This window comes from Salmo salar, chromosome 20 (genome assembly GCF_965601325.2).
Source record: "Salmo salar chromosome 20, fSalSal1, whole genome shotgun sequence".
Lineage (NCBI taxonomy): Eukaryota > Metazoa > Chordata > Actinopteri > Salmoniformes > Salmonidae > Salmo > Salmo salar.
Window position 1 is genome coordinate 87209079 of NC_138310.1, and position 22897 is coordinate 87231975.

General features: G+C 40.1%; 1 protein-coding gene across 7 annotated transcripts in view; it reads right to left on the reverse strand.

The window, feature by feature from the left end:
- Nucleotides 1–1834: 1834 nt before the first annotated feature.
- LOC106581498 (muscleblind-like protein 1) overlaps nt 1835–22897 on the reverse strand; it is a 155545-nt gene continuing 134482 nt past the window's right edge. For 2 of the 7 annotated variants that reach the window (XM_014163581.3, XM_082966781.1), the window contains 7 exons: nt 21079–21132; nt 19123–19270; nt 14984–15019; nt 13260–13304; nt 9764–9855; nt 9251–9324; nt 1835–8910 (listed from right to left, as the gene is read on the reverse strand). In XM_014163581.3, the coding sequence (XP_014019056.2) occupies nt 9268–9324; nt 9764–9855; nt 13260–13304; nt 14984–15019; nt 19123–19270; nt 21079–21132 (432 nt within the window). In that variant the 3' untranslated portion in view covers nt 1835–8910; nt 9251–9267. The remainder of the gene's footprint in view (nt 8911–9250; nt 9325–9763; nt 9856–13259; nt 13305–14983; nt 15020–19122; nt 19271–21078; nt 21133–22897) is intronic. The other 5 variants (XM_082966784.1, XM_082966783.1, XM_082966782.1 and 2 more) reach the window with 5 other exon arrangements.

The following is a 22897-nucleotide window of genomic DNA, read 5'->3' on the forward strand; positions in this document are numbered from 1 at the left end:
ACTTTTGTGATATACTGTATGTGGGGTCATGAGGTGGGACAACTCAGATCTGCTGAATCTCTGATTGGTGGAAATGTCCATCCATCATCTCTCCTCCTCCACTCTGGTGACAGGCAGAACTATCTGTGACGTGAACCGGTTTAACTTATAATGGTCTGTGTAGAGATGGACAGGTGCTATAGGATAAATGTGGTCAATGATGTAGGTGTGGTCAATACATACTGATTTCTGAGAATGTAGATGTATTATCTGTTTGGGATTGAATCTGTGATTTGGGAGAGCATCTGATGAAGAGGTTTTAATAAGCCTGATGTTTGAATGGATGTGAGACATATTGTGGGTCAGGGCCCATATTCATGAAGCGTCTCAGAGTAAAGGTGCTGATCTAAGATCAGATTTTCATTTTAGATCATAATGGAAAAGAATACATGGACACAGGGGACCCTGATCCTAGATCAGAACTCCTACTCTGGTGCATTAGGAAAATAGGCCCTGGACATCTCTGGATCAACAGCTACCGGTGGGATGATGAAGGTGAGGTCTCCATCTTGTGGCAATACTGTGAAGAACCTTATTTTGTTATTAAAGTCAGCTAAGGTATCACATCTGTTTTATTTTGTTATTAAAGTAAGGTATCACATCTGTTTTATTTTGTTATTAAAGTAAGGTATCACATCTGTTTTATTTTGTTATTAAAGTAAGGTATCACATCTGTTTATTTTGTTATTAAAATAAGGTATCACATCTGTTTATTTTGTTATTAAAATAAGTTATCACATCTGTTTATTTTGTTATTAAAGTCAGCTACGGTATCTGTCATGACTTCCGCCGAAGTCGGTTCCTCTCCTTGTTCGGGTGGTGTTCGGCGGTCGACGTCACCGACCTTCTTGCCATCACTGATCCATTTTTCATTTTCCATTGGTTTTGTCTTGTCTTCCTTCACACCTGGTTCCAATCCCATCAATTACATGTTGTGTATTTAACCCTCTGTTTCCCCTCATGTCCTTATCGGAGATTGTTTATAGCTACGGTATCACATCTGCTTTATTTTGTTATTAAAGTCAGCTACGGTATCACATCTGTTTATTTTGTTACTAAAGTCAGGTAAGGTATCACATCTGTTTTATTTTGTTATTAAAGTCAGCTACGGTATCACATCTGTTTATTTTGTTATTAAAGTCAGCTACGGTATCACATCTGTTTTATTTTGTTATTAAAGTCAGCTACGGTATCACATCTGTTTATTTTGTTACTAAAGTAAGGTATCACATCTGTTTTATTTTGTTATTAAAGTCAGCTACGGTATCACATCTGTTTATTTTGTTATTAAAGTCAGCTACGGTATCACATCTGTTTTATTTTTAATGATAAATCAAATTATGTTGGTGCTAAATCACATAAATATATATATTTAAACTCCTACAGATTATGTATGTAATTTACAAAGAAATCTTTTTGACCGTATATCAATTTGGGCAAATACATCTTGATTTGATGTTCAAATAGAAAAACAAATTAAAATAGTCAGAGGGGAAATATGCATGAAATTGAAAACAGTTATGTTCCATTGCCCTTGATGACACAGCGTTAGACATTCTTCACACCACCCAGTGTCATTATTCACTTTTCCATCCAGTCTTTTAAATCACATTTTACCAAGTTATCGCATTTCACCTTTTAGAGGGAGATGAGTTTCTCATATTCTACAATTAAAACCCATGTGGGTTATTGCAGTATGAAAATTGTATGGAGCCGTCCTCTGGCTTGAAGAAATATAATATACCGTCATTACCATAATAGAAACTGTGTCCATAGAAGAAATTTGAGATCACACTTGTAGAGCAAATTCCCTTTTATTGGATTTTATGTATTTTTATTATATTTTTTTATTTTTATATTTGACAGCAAGAATCATATAAAGCATCAGAACCCTGGTGACAAGATTCCTACATGATAGAACCCTGGTGAAAGGATTCCCAAATGATAGAACCCTGGTGAAAGGATTCCCAAATGATAGAACCCTGGTGAAAGGATTCCAACATGACAGAACCCTGGTGAAAGGATTCATACATGATAGAACATGGTGACAAGATTCCCACATGATAGAACCCTGGTGACAGGATTCCCACATGAATGAACCCTGCTGACAGGATTCCCACATGATAGAACCCTGGTGAAAGGATTCCAACATGACAGAACCCTGGTGACAGGATTCCCACATGATAGAACCCTGGTGACAAGATTCCCACATGATAGAACCCTGGTGACAAGATTCCCACATGATAGAACCCGGGTGACAAGATTCCCACATGATAGAACCCTGGTGACAAGATTCCCACATGATAGAACCCTAGTGAAAGGATTCCCACATGATAGAACCCTGGTGACAAGATTCCCACATGACAGAACCCTGGTGACAAGATTCCCACATGACAGAACCCTGGTGACAGGATTCCAACATGACAGAACCCTGATGAAAGGATTCCAACATGACAGAACCCTGGTGAAAGGATTCCCACATGATAGCCATTGAACCCTGGTGAAAGGATTCCAACATGACAGCCGTTGAAGTCCTATGAAAGGATTCCCACATGATAGCCATTGCCAGTCAAATAATTCCTTCCAAGTTAGCACAGTGCATCTTCATCAATCACTCAACTTTGTTAAGACCAGCTTTATAAACGGGAGACCAAAAATTCCCCTGGCCAACCAATCATGCACCTTCACTCTTATGAATACTGTTACATTGATTCATTTATATGGAAAATATATTATGGCTTTAGATTGTGGCTTTAGATCAGTGCTTACATAACATGTGCTTTGCAGAGGAGGTGGACATCTGGCTCCATGGCACAAATCCTTTCAGGGGGCTCTGAACAATAAAATAAGCAGAGACCAAACGGCAGCAGAAGACAGAATACATCGTTTTAGCACTACAAGCTGAGAAAACGTAAAGTTCAGATTACATCATATTATAACATCAGGCATATGCTTGTGACAGATGAAAAGTCGTGTCAAGGTTTGGACTAACGTTGAAGCCCATGAGTAACACAGAAAACTGTTCATAGGTTCCCTATAGTTTACCTGGCAAACTACTTGTATGTTGTTGTCCATTTCATCAACCAGAAGCATAGCTTCTAAACAGAAAGAGACATACTGACAGCTATGGTGTTTCAGTTGTATGTACTGTATGTACTGTAGGAGTTATAACTCTTGAAATGAGTATATTCTTAGTCTTTTTAATAAACCACTGTTTTTTTATTTATTTTATTTTAGTCCATTACATTGATATTATACTGTATACTGTAAATGCTGTGTAACATATTGACTTATTCAATATTACTCTGTTGTGAAGTAGTTATTTTCCAAAGGTATATGTTTTGTTTCCTTTAACATGCATTCCTTTCTGGCTAAAACAGGACTTGTTTTGATTGGTTGGGCCTGGAAGAACGTTGCCATGAAACCGGACAAATCCAGTCAGGCCCTTTTCTATAGAGGTTAATGCACACCTTAACCTGAATGTTTCCTGACAAACTAAAAGCCGCTGGCAAAAAAGAAGAGCAACACATTGCCTTTTTCTGGAAGGGCTACAGAGTGAGAACTCTTGTGCCCCTTTATACAAGCAGTTTTATTCAGCCTTTGATTCTTTTTTTTAATTATCCTAGCAAAATGTATTGTAGTTATAGATATTTTTTATTCAAAATAAGATCTAAATTTTATACATGATTCTCTCTTTTTTGACTATGTACAGAAGTGCAAAAAAGTCAACCTTCTTCACCTACAATGCTGTGAAAAAGTATTTGCTCCTTATCAGATTTTCTCTACTTCTGCATATTTCTGATACTGAATGGTATCAGATCTTCATCACTAAACCTAATATTAGATAAAGGGAACCTGAGTGAACAAATATATCACAACAATTACATACTTATTTCATTTATTTCATAAACAAAGTTATGTAACACCCAATGCCTCTGTGTGAAAAAGTAGTTGCCCGCTTACACTCAATAATTGGTTGTGCCACCTTTAGCTGCAATGACCAGGCTGTATTACATCCAGCCATGATTGGGAGTCCCATATGGCGGTGCACAATCGGCCCAACATTGTCCGGGTTTGGCCGGGATAGGCTGTCATTGTAAATAAGAATTTCTTCTTAACTGACTTGCCTAGTTAAATAAAATAAACACATCTTTTTTTATTAAATAAAAATGACGTCGCTGTGGAGGAATTTTGACCCACTCTCTTAAGCAGAACTGCTTTAACTCAGCCACATTTGTGGGTTTTCAAGCAGGAACTGTCGTTTCAAGTCCTGACACAACATCTCAATTGGGATTAAGTCTGGACTAGGCCATTCCAAAACTTGTTGCTTTTTAGCCATTTTCATGAAGACTTGATTGTGTGTTTTGGATCATTGTCTTGCTGCAGGACCCAGCTGGTCCCATTATGCCTGACTAAAACCAAACACTGCATTCCACAGTAAGAACCTCATACCAACAGTCAAGCATGGTGGTGGCAGTGTGATGGTTTGGGGATGCTTTGCTGCCTCAGGACCTGGACAAATTGCCTTAAAACTTCTTCGGGATCAGTGTCCCTTCCAGGGGACGGTTGAGCTAACGTAGGCTAATGCGATTAGCATGAGGATGTAACTAACAAGAACATTTGCCAGGACATATCTGATATTGGCAGAAAGCTTACATTATTGTTAATCTAATTGCACTGTACAATTTACAGTAGCTATTACAGTGAAAGAATACCATGTTGTTGTTTGAGGAGAGTGCACAATTTTGAACATGAAAAGTTATTAACGGAAGGAACCATTAATTCTGCTCTGTATCAGAGATTTCTACAGGCGAATGTCAGGCCATCCGTCTGTGAGCTGAATATGAAGCACAGCTGGGTCATGCAGCAAGAAAATAATCCAAAACGCACAATTGTTTACATGAAAATGGTAAAAAGCAACACATTTGGTCTAGTCAAAGTCCAGACCTAATCCCAATTGAGATGTTGTTGCCAGACTTGAATCAACAGTTAATGCTTGAAAACCCACGAATGTTATTGAGTTAAAGCGGTTATGCACGCAAGAGTGGGTGAAAATTCCTCCACGGCGACGTGAGGGACTGATCAACAGCTACAGGAAGCGTTTGGTTGCAGTCATTGCAGCTAAAGGTGGAACAACCAGTTATTGAGTGTAAGGGGGCAATTCGTTTTTCACACAGGGGCATTGGGTGTTGCATAACTTTGTTAATGAAATAAAATAAGTATTCATTTTTGTTGTTATTTGTAAATGCAGGTTCTCTTTATCTAATATCAGGTTTTGGTTGAAGATCTGATGACATTCAGTATCAAATATATGCAAAAATAGAGAAAATCAGAAAGGGGGAAAATACTTTTCCACAGCCCTGTAGGTTTCCCCTTGTTTGTTTGTGGCTAAGTAAAGAGATCAGTGTGCGTACTCCATGCTCGACCCACCTCCGACACCCTGACCTAAACTGCAACGCCCCCTAAGAGTGATCAAATATGCAGCTATATTTTCAACATGGCCTGACATCCAGGGAGATTACAAATATTCAAAGAATATTTACTATTTGAAGTGAATACAGTAGAAAATGTCTTCTTTTTTTTTTTTACCTACACATCTAAGAACGAGATTTTTTTATAATATTTTTTTCCTTATAAGAGTGACTAGTTACAAACCAGACGATCATTAAAATAATACTCCATTGTCAGTGAGCGTTGTCACAGCAAGCCTCACTCTCCTAGTACTTCCTCAAAGTCAGACACCCACATAAAAGATCTTTGTTTAAAGGAACTCAAACAGACAAGAAATGAAAACAATTCTTACAGTTCACAGAAAATAAAAATCATTGGGTTTACAATCATAACACTACAGTATATATTCAAATCAACATTACATGAAATTTCAGAAAACTAAAATATGGTATGAAGAACACAAAAAACACACAAATTACCTAATATTCAGAATCCTACAAAAGTTTCTGGTAAAATCTACTAAGACAAAACTCCTTTAACTAAATATCAAAAATGTAATCCGTGCATTAAACAAAATGAAATAAGACATTCATCTTCTTGAAAAACTGAACTCAACAAGAAATAAATGTTTAGAGTGAAAGACAACAATCATATATATACCACGAAAGCTTTGTGTGGCGACAAAACAGCAAGGGTTAGGCAAGAGGACGATTTGAAATGGCTTGTTGCATTGTGCCGACCTCGTGGTGTTTTCTAAGGCTTTGGATGAGTAATACAATCAGGTCAAGCTTTACCAACTCTTCCATACCATGTCTTTTCATACAATGCATGCAGAAGCACGGAGGGTTTAAAACCAAAAAGAATCTACACTCCCCCACGCTTCCATACACAAATGTACACCCCCCCCTCTTGTCCTTACACAACTTCATCTGTGATTGGCTGAACAGAGCTCCACTAGTGCACCCACATATGTCAACACAGAACACAGAAGAAAAAAAATGTTTGTATCTATCCAAAAGTATCCCTACTATCACACATTTAATTACACATAATGTGTTTTCACAAGTTCTCTTACATATCGTAGACCATATAAACTGCACTTAATAAAAACATAAAATAAAAAAAATAAAATTAAAAGAATTATAATAAAATGAAAACCACACCATATTAAAACTCAGAGCAACTCAACCATAAGCCACCCTGTAACTTTGAAAATTCTCCTAAACCCACACAGCGGTTTGGTTTATCATGCAACTTTCAGTAGTGATTCATTCTATCCTTACATTTTACAGTCCCCACCCCTTCTTCGTCACAAGTGAGACTTTGGCATAATATTGGGTCCAGGGCCAAAGCCCCCTGCATTAAGCCTTTACAGTCTATAGACTTTATACCCAGAGACAGAGACCAGGTCATAACAGAACCATCTAGAGTCTATAGACTTTATACCCAGAGACAGAGAGGACTGGGTCCTAACAGAACCAACTAGAGTCTATAGACTTTATACCCAGAGACAGAGAGGACTGGGTCCTAACAGAACCAACTAGAGTATAGACTTTATACCCAGAGACAGAGAGGACTGGGTCCTAACAGAACCAACTAGAGTCTATAGACTTTATACCCAGAGACAGAGAGGACTGGGTCCTAACAGAACCTACTAGAGTATAGACTTTATACCCAGAGACAGAGAGGACTGGGTCCTAACAGAACCAACTAGAGTATAGACTTAATACCCAGAGACAGAGAGGACTGGGTCCTAACAGAACCAACTAGAGTATAGACTTAATACCCAGAGACAGAGAGGACTGGGTCCTAACAGAACCTACTAGAGTATAGACTTTATACCCAGAGACAGAGAGGACTGGGTCCTAACAGAACCAACTAGAGTATAGACTTTATACCCAGAGACAGAGAGGACTGGGTCCTAACAGAACCTACTAGAGTATAGACTTTATACCCAGAGACAGAGAGGACTGGGTCCTAACAGAACCAACTAGAGTATAGACTTTATACCCAGAGACAGAGAGGACTGGGTCCTAACAGAACCAACTAGAGTCTATAGACTTAATACCCAGAGACAGAGAGGACTGGGTCCTAACAGAACCTACTAGAGTATAGACTTTATACCCAGAGACAGAGAGGACTGGGTCCTAACAGAACCAACTAGAGTATAGACTTAATACCCAGAGACAGAGAGGACTGGGTCCTAACAGAACCAACTAGAGTATAGACTTAATACCCAGAGACAGAGAGGACTGGGTCCTAACAGAACCAACTAGAGTATAGACTTTATACCCAGAGAAGAACGGGTCCTAACAGAACCAAGAACCCTTCTCTGTCTGCCTCATACCATGGAATCTAAGCTCAAGGCAAATGAAAAGAAAAGCAACAGAAGGCCAGAGTTAAATCAGACAACCTAAGGTTGGTAACTGCGTACCCAAGAGGCAAAGACCATGACTGGTTCATCTGTTAATGACAATAAACTGTAGACAAACATTCAAGGAACAAGGACCACTAGAGACTTTGAAGGCGTTCCCCAGGTTAACACTGTAACATGGCTATAATGACCTCATAACACTCAAAGGTTTTTGGGATGTACATACATAGTCTATGGCACTTTATGTGGAGCTTGCAACATATCTAGTAAATCTGGGATGGGTTTTAAAACACAAAGGTGTGCTAAACCCACAACATTCAGCTGTCATTATGGCACCAAGCCCACTAACCCATTTCAACCAAGTTGGTCTTGTAAGAACCAAGTCATCTACAAACAAGCCATGCACAATTCATTCAGTCTAATATGGCAATTAGTTACTATTCCTCTTCATTTCCCCCTCTTGTTTAAAATACAAGGTGCACCTTTGCTTTGTGTAAACCATGAAAAATAATATAAATTAAAGAAAAGCAAACTGAAAATAACATAAAAGAGAGTCTTGGTCTGCTGACATAACAAACTAGTGGGCGTGACTATCTCCTCATGTTGACATTCAAAGTGTGTCCGGTGTTTTAATGGATGATGCCTCCACAGATATAAAGGCATGGCTGTAATGTTCTGTAGATGGCATTGTTCCTCTCTCTGTAGGAGGTGCTGTTGTCCGTATGGTGTGTGTAGAATACACATGTTCACCACCTTATGACAAACTGGACCTCTTCGAGTAGCATGCATGTCAGAACCACTACAGTTTACAGGTGGTTGGAGTCTCCTGGTGTTCTGGATGTTACAGGCATAGAAATAGAATCCATTCTAAAGATTCTATGTCTATGCTTACAGGCATAGAAATAGAATCTATTCTAAAGATTCTATGTCTATGCTTACAGGCATAGAAATATAATCTATTTTAAAGATTCTATTTCTCTGGTTACAGGCATGAAGGGTGAACTGTTGTCTGGGACGGATGGAACACCAACACACTCCAGTTTCATCTGCAGGAGAAAACAATATAACAGATTAGAAAATAAAATAACCAATTAGAGAAGAATAGAAGAACAAATCAAAAGAGATTGCATAGACATAATGACATACAGATGTAGGATGTAAATGTGATCACCTGCACAGCAGAAAATGCGAACGTGTAGTATGTTCAAGGTTTAAAAGGGCTTTTTTTGAAATTTGCAATTTCAAAAAATGTATCAACCCCTACAAAAATGTCCATTAATTATAATCCACACAATAATAAAAATGTTCTGTTGCTGCGAGAATATTTTCCTGCCGTGAGAAACGGGTCAAGTTAAGACCCTACACCTGTATGAAAATGAGCCTTACTGTTCTGGTAGAGACTTCTACATCTGAGTCACATACTTGTGACTAGTAAGATGATCTGTAGATATTATTGGAATCTGGGGAAGAGCATGAGAGATAGAGAGAAGACAGAAAACAACCCTTACTGTAAATGTAGCTTTTACAACACAACTCTCAATGGGCTATTTTCATTTTTCTTGCATCACTTACAGATGGTGCCAAATTCACTATCAATCATACTTTAAATGAACGGAAAACAATATGCGTTACAAATAAAGCAACACTGACCACTGAGGAGGAAACGATGCCGTCATTGTCCTGAATGTTCTAAGTGTGTTTAAATGTTAGTAATCAGTTACCATGGCATCCATCCTCCTCTTCTGATGACCATTCATTACAATTCAATGGAGTGGTCATAAGTACCAACAAGATGGAGGATACAGCCTATAGCACAGTACTCTCAAATCATCACCCGGAAGTGACATACTTCCATCACAAGAAGTGGACAGAGAGAGAGGAAGCGGAAGAGGGGCAAACCTGATTGGCTGTTGCGGTTGCAAAGGGAACACTTGTGGCAGAGGAGGTGGCTGCAGACACAGTGGCGGGCGTAGCACCGTGCATCATGGGTACTTTAGGGAGAGAAAGATCACACAGACAAATGAACTGGAGCAGGCCCGAGGTGTTGTTCTATTATAAAGGTTACTGGCTAAGGATTTATTTAAAGGTCTTCCTCTAACCACTTATAACCCTATCGTTTTGATGTTGTCCATTAGAAAATAATTTGCCATCTATAAATAGGATCTAGTGCCATTGATAAAATATTCTAAGCTGACCTTTAGATAATGTGTTAGCTGACAGGGTAACTGAGATAATGTGTTAGCTGACAGGGTAACTGAGGTTTGGGATGAGGGTCAGGACAATGAGTAGATCAGAGTGGGTTATTACAGCAACAAGCTAGAGTGCCTTCAGAAAGTATTCATACCCCTTCACTTGTTCCACATTTTGTTGTGTTACAGCCTGAATTTAAAATGAATTCAATTGATAATTTGTGTCACTGATCTACATACAATACCCTATAATGTAAAAGTGGAATTTTGCTTGTAGAAAGTTTAGAAATGAATCAAAACAATTCAACGCTCAAATGTCTTGAGTCAATAAGTATTCAACCCCTTTGTTATGGCAAACCTAAATATGTTCAGGAATAAAAATGTGCTTAACAAATCAATTTTTTATTTTAATTTAACCTTTATTTAACTAGGCAAGTCAGTTAATAACAAATTCAGATTTACAATGACGGCCTACTCCGGCCAAACCCCGACGATGCTGGGCCAATTGTGCGCTGCCCATGGGTCTCCCAATCACAGCCGGATGTGATACAGCCTGGATTCAAATCAGGTACTATAGTGACGCCTCTTGCACTGAGACGCAGTGCCTTAGACCGCTGCACAACTCAGGAGCATAATAAGTTGCATGGACTCATTCCGTGTTCAGTAATAGTGGTTAACATAATTTTTTAATAGCTACTCCGTCTCTGTACCTCACACACACAATTATCTGTAAGGTCCCTCAGTTGAGCAGTGAACTTCATGTACAGATTCAACCACAACAACCAGGGAGGTTTTTCAATTCCTCACAAAGTAGGGCACCGATTGGTTGATGTGTACAAATAAAAAAGCAGACACTGAATATCGCTTTGAGAATGGTTCTTCATGTCACGTCCTGACCAGTATAAGGGGTTATTGGTTATTGTAGTTTGGTCAGGACGTGGCAGGGGGTATTTGTTTTATGTGGTTTGGGGTTTAATAGGATATGTATTTATGTAAGAGGGGTGTTTGATTTATGTGTTCCCGGGGTTTTTGGGTAATGTTCTTGTTTTGTATTTCTATGTTGTGTATTTCTTTGTTGGCCTGGTATGGCTCTCAATCAGGAACAGCTGTACATCGTTGTTGCTGATTGAGAGTCATACTTAAGTAGCCCTGTTTTCACCTGTCCCTTTGTGGGAAGTTGTTGTTGTACTGCTGTGTGTTAGCCTGCAACACTGTTCGTTCGATCGTTTTCTTGTTTTGTTAGTTACGTGTTTAAATAAAGTTAAGATGAGCACTCAACCCGCTGCGCCTTGGTCCAGTATAGACGACGATCGTTACAATTCACTAGACTTTGGATGGTGTATCAATACACCCAGTCACTACAAAGATACAGGCGTCCTTCCTAACTCAGTTGCCAGAGAGGAAGGAAATTGCTCAAGGATTTCACCATGAGGCCAATGGTGATTTTAAAACAGTTACAGAGTTTAATGGCTATGATATGAGGAAACTCAGGATGGATCAACAACATTGTAGTTACTCCACATTACTAACCTAAATGACAGAGTGAAAAGAAGGAATCGTGTACAAAATAAAAGTATTCCAAAACATGCATCCCGTTGTCACGACTCCTGCCGAGGGTGACTCCTCTCCCTGTTCGGGTGGCGCTCGGCGGTCGTCGTCACCGGCCTACTAGCTGCCACCGATCCCTTTTTCCTTTTCTGTTGGTTTTGTCTTCTTTGGTTTCACCTGTGTCTCATTAGTGTTGAGTTAAGGATTTTAGCCCGTTTCCCCACCTGTTCTGTGTGCGGGCTTATTTCTGTTGTTCACTGTGTTTCGTGGAGTGGTACGTGTTTTTGGATCTTGTGTTTTTTTGGATTACACCCTGTTGTTGTTTCTTGGGTGTATATTCTTTTTGACGGTGCATTTCATTAAAGCCCGATAGCAAACACTCCTGTTTCCGGCGCCTGACTCCACACCCACTAAAGTAAGCGTTACACCCGTTTGCAACAAGACACTTAAATACTGCAACAAATGTGGCTAGGAAAGTAACTTTTTGTCCTGAATACAAAGCGTTATGTTTGGGGCAAATCCAACACATCATGGGGTATGAATACTTTCTGAAGGCACTGTATGGTGCACATCATATGACAGACAAACATCAGCAACATGACCATGCATTTGTACTGCATAGCGAGAGCGAGAACATTCAATTGGGGTTGACACACAGGGAAACAGGTGAAACAACGGCAACACTTTACTTGACACTCACATTGTCATAACCATGTCATAATATGTCATAACAGCTGACATAACTTGACATAACCTGTCATAATAGGGTCTTAACACTGTCATGACCCATATATTTACACCTGTTGTGACATATAGTGAATTATTTTATGGTTGATTATGACACCTACATAAGAGTAATTTATTCAAATCATTATTTTCCCTGCCAAGAAATTTCCTTTCGTTTGAAAGTTGGTTTCTTAAATCCTTTGTTGTTGTAATGAATTCTTTACAGTTATTTTTTTAAATGCAATAATATGTAGAAAATACACTTTATGACACCGTCAAGAAGCATTATGACCATCATAATCATATAAGCCAGATAGGCCTATCCCGTACATGCCCTTATGTCAGTCATCAGTCAAAACGAGGGTGTCTTGTCCTGCTCCTGAAATCGGCTCCTGCATTCGTCCCAGTCATCAGCAACAGAGCATTGGGGCAGGGGCATGTCTGACATCAATGTGTGCACAATTACAATGATAATTGAATATGGTCAGTTTCAGAACATGTTATATAACATAGACATACTGTTGACACGTAGACTATGGTGTAATGGAATGTTTTGCCTTGTGTGGTAGGTTTTGTGTGTTTTTACACACTTATGTAGGTGTCAAAATAACGCAATATATGTCACAACAGGTTGTGACCATAATATAACAGGTTATGACCATAATATAACAGGTTATGACCATAATATAACAGCTTATGAAAAGTTATGTCAGCTGTTATGACGTACTATGACATGGTTATGACCGTGTCATAACATGTTATGACGCTGGGTGTCAAGTAAAGTTGTTACCGTAACAACTAGCCTACAGTAAAAAAAAAACATCCTCAAAATGTACTTCAAAATGTTTCATATTTCGATAACAATACACATCTTATAACTGAACCACCAGCACCACCATCATCACCAATAATATGATAATACTACAACTAACCCTGTCTGCAACCCACAGTCTGTCCCAATCCAGTCCAGTCCCACTCTGTCAGGGTATGAAATACAAGATGAAATGCTCTGTATTTTTTTCTCCAAGCTGTGAATCTAAATGTTAATTAAATGTAATTCTATTACAAATCATTTCCCGTATAAAAATTCCTCTGAATTAACATTTTTAAGCACAAATAATGCAACAAAATACAGTTTCTAACTATGAAAAAAAAAAATTCCCTTCCCTTGTCTTGACGGTCAAGAATCCCTGCTGTATATTTATTGACAGCAGTTGAAAGAGTGCTTCAAGACTTTGTGCCACATCTCACCAAAACAACGTCCCTGTCTCTTTTCCATCATCAGGCAACACCTGGTCAAGTGATAACTAAATCCTTCGTACTGTATTGCTTCCTTCATACTGTATTGCTTCCTTCATACTGTATTGCTTCCTTCGTACCGTATTGCTTCCTTCGTACTCTATTGCTTCCTTCATACTGTATTGCTTCCTTCATACCGTATTGCTTCCTTCGTACCGTATTGCTTCCTTCGTACTCTATTGCTTCCTTCATACTGTATTGCTTCCTTCGTACTCTATTGCTTCCTTCGTACTGTATTGCTTCCTTCGTACTGTATTGCTTCCTTCGTACCGTATTGCTTCCTTCGTACTGTATTGCTTCCTTCCTTCCTTCATACTGTATTGTTTTCATTGCGGACACAAGACAGGGAAGATAATATAACAATATTTGTATTAACGTGTTTCATTTCTCATGTTCTTATTATCTTATGAAAGCTGCACTGCAATGGTGAAGGTAGTCAACAACACACCTGCCACGCTGATCATCAACACGGGGGCCCCTCAGGGGTACGTGCTTCGTCCCCTCCTGTACTCCACTGTGTGGCCATGCATGACTCTAACACCATCACCAGCCTATTGGGAGAAGGTCAGAGACCTGGCAGTGTGGTCCCAGGACAACAACCTCTCCCTCAACGTGAGCAAGACAAAGGAGATGACCGTGGACTACAGAAAAAGGAGGGCTAAACATGCTGCCATTCAGATCGACGGGGGCTGTAGTGGAGCGGGTCGAAAGTGTCAAGTTCCTTGATGTTCACATCACCAACAAACTATCATGGACCAAACACGCTACAGAGGGTAATGCATACGGCCAAGCTTCCTGCAATCCAGGACCTATATACTAGGCGGTGTCAGAGGAAGGCCCCAAAAATTGTCGAAGACTACAGTCACTCTAGTCATAGACTATCCCCCCCCCCATTTGATTTTACACTGCTGCTACTCGCTGTTAATTATCTATGCATAGTCACTTTACTCCTACCTACATGTACAAATTAACTCGACTAACCTGTACCCCGCATATTGACTCAGTACCGGTACCCCCTATATATAGCCTCGTTATTGTTATTTTATTGTTTTACTTTTGATTTATTTTTAATAACTGCTTAAGTTTATTTAGTAAATATTTTCTTAACTCTATTTTCTTAAAACTGCATTGTTGGTTAAGGGCTTGTAAGTAAGTATTTGTATGTGTACATAAAACCTATCTATCTATCTTTATCTATCTCTTTATGAAGGGAAGCAGACGATGATGTGAAGCTACTTTGGACTATTGAGAGGCCCCCTTTCTCGCAGAGTGGAAAATGGCTGCCCTGATGGCTTGAGATGGAATGTGAGGGACTGAAAAGGCTTAAAGGTAATGAGGAAGGAAAGCTGGCACCTACCAACACTTGTTGCAGGTGTCATGCACAATATCGAGCCTGCCCATCATGCATTGCAACAGGAAGGGGATTGGAAAAGGAGATGGAGAGAAGAAATCAACACAACCCATTACAAGACAGTGTCCACAGAGGTAGAGAGTGTTGTTACGGTTACAGTGTATACAGTACATTAAAACGCATCACACAGGTGATACATCAACTACCATGCAGTGAATAAAGACATATTTAACTTGCATCTTAAAAAATATATATACACTGCTCAAAAAAATAAAGGGAACACTAAAATAACACATCCTAGATCTGAATGAATGAAATAATCTTATTAAATACTTTTATCTTTACATAGTTGAATGTGCTGACAACAAAATCACACAAAAATAATCAATGGAAATCCAATTTATCAACCCATGGAGGTCTGGATTTGGAGTCACACTCAAAATTAAAGTGGAAAACCACACTACAGGTTGATCCAACTTTGATGTAATGTCCTTAAAACAAGTCAAAATGAGGCTCAGTAGTGTGTGTGGCCTCCATGTGCCTGTATGACCTCCCTACAACGCCTGGGCATGCTCCTGATGAGGTGGCGGATGGTCTCCTGAGGGATCTCCTCCCAGACCTGGACTAAAGCATCCGCCAACTCCTGGACAGTCTGTGGTGCAACGTGGCGTTGGTGGATGGAGCGAGACATGATGTCCCAGATGTGCTCAATTGGATTCAGGTCTGGGGAACGGGTGGTCCATAGCATCAATGCCTTCCTCTTGCAGGAACTACTGACACACTCCAGCCACATGAGGTCTAGCATTGTCTTGCATTAGGAGGAACCCAGGGCCAACCGCACAAGCATATGGTCTCACAAGGGGTCTGAGGATCTCATCTCGGTACCTAATGGCAGTCAGGCTACCTCTGGCGAGCACATGGAGGGCTGTGCGGCCCCCCAAAGAAATGCCACCCCACACCATGACTGACCCACCGCCAAACCGGTCATGCTGGAGGATGTTGCAGGCAGCAGAACGTTCTCCACGGCGTCTCCAGACTCTGTCACATCTGTCACATGTGCTCAGTGTGAACCTGCTTTCATCTGTGAAGAGCACAGGGCGCCAGTGGCGAATTTGCCAATCTTGGTGTTCTCTGGCAAATGCCAAACGTCCTGCACGGTGTTGGGCTGTAAGCACAACCCCCACCTGTGGACGTCGGGCCCTCATACCACCCTCATGGAGTCTGTTTCTGAACGTTTGAGCAGACACATGCACATTTGTGGCCTGCTGGAGGTCATTTTGCAGGGCTCTGGCAGTGCTCCTCCTTGCACAAAGGCGGAGGTAGCGGTCCTGCTGCTGGGTTGTTGCCCTCCTACGGCCTCCTCCACGTCTCCTGATGTACTGGCCTGTCTCCTGGTAGCGCCTCCATGCTCTGAACACTACGCTGACAGACACAGCAAACCTTCTTGCCACAGCTTGCATTGATGTGCCATCCTGGATGAGCTGCACTACCTGAGCCACTTGTGTGGGTTGTAGACTCCGTCTCATGTTGCCACTACAGTGAAAGCACCGCCAGCATTCAAAAGTGACCAAAACATCAGCCAGGAAGCATAGGAACTGAGAAGTGGTCTGTGGTCCCCACCTGCAGAACCACTCCTTTATTGGGGGTGTCTTGCTAATTGCCTATAATTTCCACCTGTTGTCTATTCCATTTGCACAACAGCATGTGAAATGTATTGTCAATCAGTGTTGCTTCCTAAGTGGACAGTTTGATTTCACAGAAGTGTGATTGACTTGGAGTTACATTGTGTTGTTTAAGTGTTCCCTTTATTTTTTTGAGCAGTATATATTTAACCTTGATTTAACTAGGCAAGTCAGTTAACAACAAATTCTTATTTATAATGACGGCCTAACCCGGACAAACCCGGCCAATTGTGCGCCGCCCTATGGGACTCCCAATCACGGCTGCCTGTGATACAGCCTGGAATCGAACCAGGGACTACAGTGATGCCTCTTGCATTGAGATGCAGTGTCTCGGACCGCTGCACCACTCTGGAGCCCCTCTACTGGCATTAATCATTCATTAATGATAATCATTACTGTTAACAGTGGTCACTCTTTACAGATAGAATCATGGTCGGTACTAAATGCACATAAACATACAGAGACCATAAAGCACACAGACAGATGTTGTGTGTCGAAGTGTGTTTCAGTAGCTATGATAATGTTGCTTCAAAACACTATTGACAAGACCTACGTTTTAGCACCAGTCATCCAGGGGAAATGTAAGTCTTAAAAAGGGAAAAAGGTGAATGACTAGTCACATCAGCCAATAACTTTCCAAGATGAATTACATGCCAGGGCAAGTTGGAAACTGTCTCTCTTGTAATACTTCTCCTATGTAAAGTTGGCCCAGAGTGGTTATGGACGAGCTTCATCCATTTCTCTCAATGTGGACTTGGACTACTGTGGCTTGACAGCAGGGATGGACTGAGAACAGATATCGGCCTGGTTTTTTCTAAAACACTGGCCCATTTTTTTCTTCAAGGCCCCTACACCATCCCACTTTTAACCAGCAGTAACACTCACTGGACCCAATCCATGCCGGCTATTTTTACATAACAGGACTGTGAGAGGACTGTGAGACAGAGGTTAAGATTACTTTGCTGTCATCTTAGGGTGGTGCCAGTGTTCTCAGACTGGTGTAAGTGGGTCGGACCAGGGTTGTGCCAGTGTTCTGGTGTATGTGTGTGTTTGTTTGTGTTAGTGTTTCACCAGGGATACTGCAACATGAAAGTTCAATTAGAACTACACTACCAGTCAAAAGTTTGGACACACCTACTCATTCAAAGGTTTTTCTTTATTTGTACTATTTTTAACATTGTAGAATAATAGTAAAAGCATCACAACTATGAACAAACACATATGGAAACATGTAGTAACCAAAAAAGTGCTAAACAAATCAAAATCAGCCCAAAGGACAGATTTCCACCGGTCCAATGTCCATTGCTCATGTTTCTTTGCCCAAGCACATCTCTTCATCTCTAATTGGTGTCTTTTAGAAGTGGTTGCTTTGCAGCAATTCGACCACGAAGGCTTGATTCACGCAGTCTCCTCTGAACAGTTGATGTTGAGATGTGTCTGTTACTTGAACTCTGTGAAGAATTAATTTGGGCTACAATTTCCGAGGCTGGTAACTCTAATGAATTTAACCTCTGCAGCAGAGGTAACTCTGGGTCATCCTTTCCTGTGGCGGTCCTCATGAGAACCAGTTTCATCATAGTGCTTGATGGTTTTTGTGACCGTATTTGAAGAAACTTTCAAAGTTCTTGACATGTTCCATATTGACTGACCTTCATGTCTTAAAGTAATGATGGACTGTCATTTCTCTTCACTAATTTGATCTGTTCTTGTCATAATATGGACTTGGTCTTTTACCAAATAGGGCTATCTTCTGTATACCACCCCTACCTTGTCACACACAACTGATTGGCTGAAACGCATTAAGAAGGATAGTAATTCCACAAATTAACTTTTAACAAGGCACACCTGTTAATTGAAATGCATTCCAGGTCACTACCTAATGAAGCTGGTTGAGAGAATGCCAAGTGTGTGCAAAGCTGTCATCAAGGCAAAGGGCTACTTTGGCTACTTTGAAGAATCTCAAATATGAAATGTTTTTTGATTTGTTTAACACTTTTGGTTACTACATGATTTCATAGTTTTGATGTCTTCACGATTAGTCTACAACGTAGAAAATAGTAAAAATAAAGAATAACCCTGGAAATGGGTAGGTGTGTACGGACTTTTGACTGGTACTATATGTGTGCTGTGCAGGCCCGAAGAAAGAGGTTTTATGGGTAAGGAGCCTGAAGCCAGAGGTTTTATGGTAAGGAGCCCGAAGAAAGAGGTTTTATGGGTAAGGAGCCTGAAGCCAGAGGTTTTACGGGTAAGAAGCCTGAAACCAAACGTTTTATTGGTAAGGAGCCTGAACCCAGAGGTTTTATGGGTAAGGAGGCTGAAACCAAAGGTTTTATGGGTAAGGAGCGTGAAACCAAAGATTTTATGGGTAAGGATTTGGGTTTGTGAATGGAGGTCAGCAGTATCAGACTTGACTTCAGGGGTCGCGGCCAGTTGAGAGGTGAAAGGTGAAAGGTCAAGGCCTACCTGATGGGATGAACTGCTGCTGAAATTGCATGTTGGCCAGGGCCTGTTGGTACTGGAACATGCCAGCGGCGTTGAACATGGCAGTGGCACCGTTGGCTTTTTCAAGTGTGGGTCTCTTTGGTAATGGAGGTAAAACAGGTGAGAGCCCCTGATAGAGGGACCCGATGGAGGGGAAACACAAAACAAAAGGATAGAAGGAGCAGGGGGGTGGGGGGGACAAGAAAAAATTGTGGAAGTGGAATCAAAGACAGGGAGAATAAATAATTTCATTAGAATAGAAAGGCATCTCCATGAAGCAATCATTTTGAACCAAAAATAAGCAAGTCCTTCTAAAGCAAGCAGTGTTCTATGTAACACTAGTCCTTCTAAAGCAAGCAGTGTTCTATGTAACACTAGTCCTTATAAAACAAGCAGTGTTCTATGTAACACTAGTCCTTCTAAAACAAGCAGTGTTCTATGTAACACTAGTCCTTCTAAAACAAGCAGTGTTCTATGTAACACTAGTCCTTCTAAAACAAGCAGTGTTCTATGTAACACTAGTCCTTTTAAAGCAAGCAGTGGTCTATGTAACACTAGTCCTATATCAAGACAGTGGTCTGTTACTCTACTTCTACTAAAGCAAGACAGTGGTGCTGGTCTAGGAATTGTGATAACTAGTAATAACAATAAAGGTATTTACCAACATACAAACAATATAGACAGAAATAATGTAGTACTGCGAAGTATGAATAATGCAAAAATAAACAGTGGTGTAAAGTACTGAAGTAAAAATACTTTATAGTACTACTTGAGTAGTTTTTTGGGTATCTGTACATTACTATTTATATTTTTGACAACTTTTACTTCACTACAGTCCTAAAGAAAGTAATGTACTTTTTAATCCAGTGATTTTCCCTGACACCAAAAGTACTCGTTACATTTTAAAAGGAAAATGGTCTAATTCACCTACTTATCAAGAGAATGTCCCTGATCATCCCTACTGCCTGTGATCTGGCAGACTCATTAAACACAAATGCTTCATTTGTAAGTGATGTCTGAGTGTTGGATTGTGGTCCTGGCTATCCGTCAATATAAAAAGAAGAGAAAATTGTGCCGTCTGGTTTGCTTAATATAAGGAATTTGAAATGATTTACACTTTTACTTTTGATACTTAAGTATATTTAAAATCAAATCCTTTTAGACTTTTACTCAAGTAGTATTTTACTGCGTGAACTTTTACTTGAGTCATTTTCTATGAAGGTATCTTTACTTTTACTCAAGTATGACAATTGGGGTACTTTTACCACCACTGAAAATAAACAAGCAATTATAACACATACTTGATAACATATTAGGACCTCTACAAAACAATGACAGTAATGATTGTACTAGTAATCATGGGTGACAACAGAAATGATGTTAACAGAAAAGCTGCACTTTTAGCTCCATGCTTAACAGTAGAAGCCTTGTTCATTCTGAAGTCCCTCTAGAAGCCCACCCATCCACCAGAATTCCACATGCAAAACTGGTAATAATAAGAAAATATATCATAAACGTGCCATATATTTATACTGAATAGACACTAGTCACGCTTTTAACTACTGCATTCACTAAATGAACTCCAAATAGACGTTCAAGTCGTGTTACTAAGGATTAATAGACTATCAGGGATGAACTGACTGTCGACAGTATACTAATACGAATACTAAGGCCCTGTACGGGTTTTGCAATTTCCGCCTCCTTCCCTTGTTGACATAGAGACAGAATGGAAAGGGACACTTAGGTGAATTAACTGGGTACCATTTTACCCCAAATCTTCACCCCATCAATGAAGCGTTTAGTTAACAGTATTGCCACAATCAATTCATCACCCCATCAATGAAATGGTTAGTAAACAGTAACTAACTGAGATGGATTTAGTTTGAATCTACCATAACAGAGCTGCATGCCAAGCTAAAAGGTGAAAGGTCATAGTACCAGGTCAAAGGTTGCGTCGAGGGGTCGCTTCAGTGATTTGACAGCCATCTGAGTCTTATTTAGCAGGCAGCGAGCACATGATGGCAACGGGCCAATGGGATTCAAGCGCATTAACATAAACCAGCAAGCAGAGGAGCATCATGGGGGCAGCAGTGGAGTTTGGGTTGGTGAGAAAAAAACCCAACAAAACAAAAAAACAAACAAAAAACAATTCATTGGAGTGCAATATACAACAAACAACAGGTCTATGGTCTTGATATCATTAATGGCTGTAGGGTTGTTACTGTAAACACTATGGTCTTGATATCATTAATGGCTGTAGGGTTGTTACTGTAAACACTGTGGTCTTGACATCATGAATGGCTGTAGAGTTGTTACTGTAAACACTGTGGTCTTGACATCATTAATGGCTGTAGGGTTGTTACTGTAAACACTATGGTCTTGACATCATTAATGGCTGTAGGGTTGTTACTGTAAACACTATGGACTTGATATCATTAATGGCTGTAGGGTTGTTACTGTAAACACTATGGTCTTGATATCATTAATGGCTGTAGGGTTGTTACTGTAAACACTATGGTCTTGATATCATTAATGGCTGTAGGGTTGTTACTGTAAACACTTTGGTCTTGACATCATTAATGGCTGTAGGGTTGTTACTGTAAACACTATGGTCTTGACATCATTAATGGCTGTAGGGTTGTTACTGTAAACACTATGGTCTTGATATCATTAATGGCTGTAGGGTTGTTACTGTAAACACTATGGACTTGACATCATTAATGGCTGTAGGGTTGTTACTGTAAACACTATTGTCTTGACATTATTAATGGCTGTAGGGTTGTTACTGTAAACACTATGGACTTGACATCATTAATGGCTGTAGGGTTGTTACTGTAAACACTATGGACTTGACATCATTAATGGCTGTTGGGGTGTTATGGTAAACACTATGGCCTTGACATCATTAATGGCATTCGGGTTGTTACTGTAAACACTGTGGTCTTGGCATCATGAATGGCTGTAGAGTTGTTACTGTAAACACTTTGGTCTTGACATCATTAATGGCTGTAAACCCTATGGTGTTGACATCATAAATGGCTGTAGGGTTGTTACTGTAAACACTATGGTGTTGACATCATTAATGGCTGTAGGGTTGTTACTGTAAACACTCTTGTCTTGACATCATTAATGGCTGTAGGGTTGTTACTGTAAACACTATGGACTTGACATCATTAATGGCTGTAGGGTTGTTACTGTAAACACTATTGTCTTGACATCATTAATGGCTGTAGGGTTGTTACTGTAAACACTATGGTCTTGACATCATTAATGGCTGTAGGGTTGTTACTGTAAACACTATGGTCTTGACATCATTAATGGCTGTAGGGTTGTTACTGTAAACACTATGGTCTTGACATCATTAATGGCTATTGGTTAGACAAACCAATGCTGTTTAATTGAATTTCAAGTAGTCCTACTGTATCTATAATAGGAGAAAGTATTGCTTCAGCGGCTCTAGTAAGCCTAACAATATATGCAGTTATAACAGCAGTTATAACACGTGTTACACAGCATAGTAACATTTGAACCGGAAAAATAAAAGGGGGCAGGAGGGGAAGGGGCATTAAGTCACCCCTGTAGCATTAGACATTAAATCTAGCTAGCTGCTTAAATAAGTTCACATTACCTTTAGTGTCTGCTGGGTAGTCTAGATGGTGTGAGGGGATGAGAGAGGAAAGGGGGAGGCTGAGGGGGCGATGACAGGGGGTGGGGGGAAAGGGACAGGTTTTCGGACATAGGTGAGGTTTGATAGGGG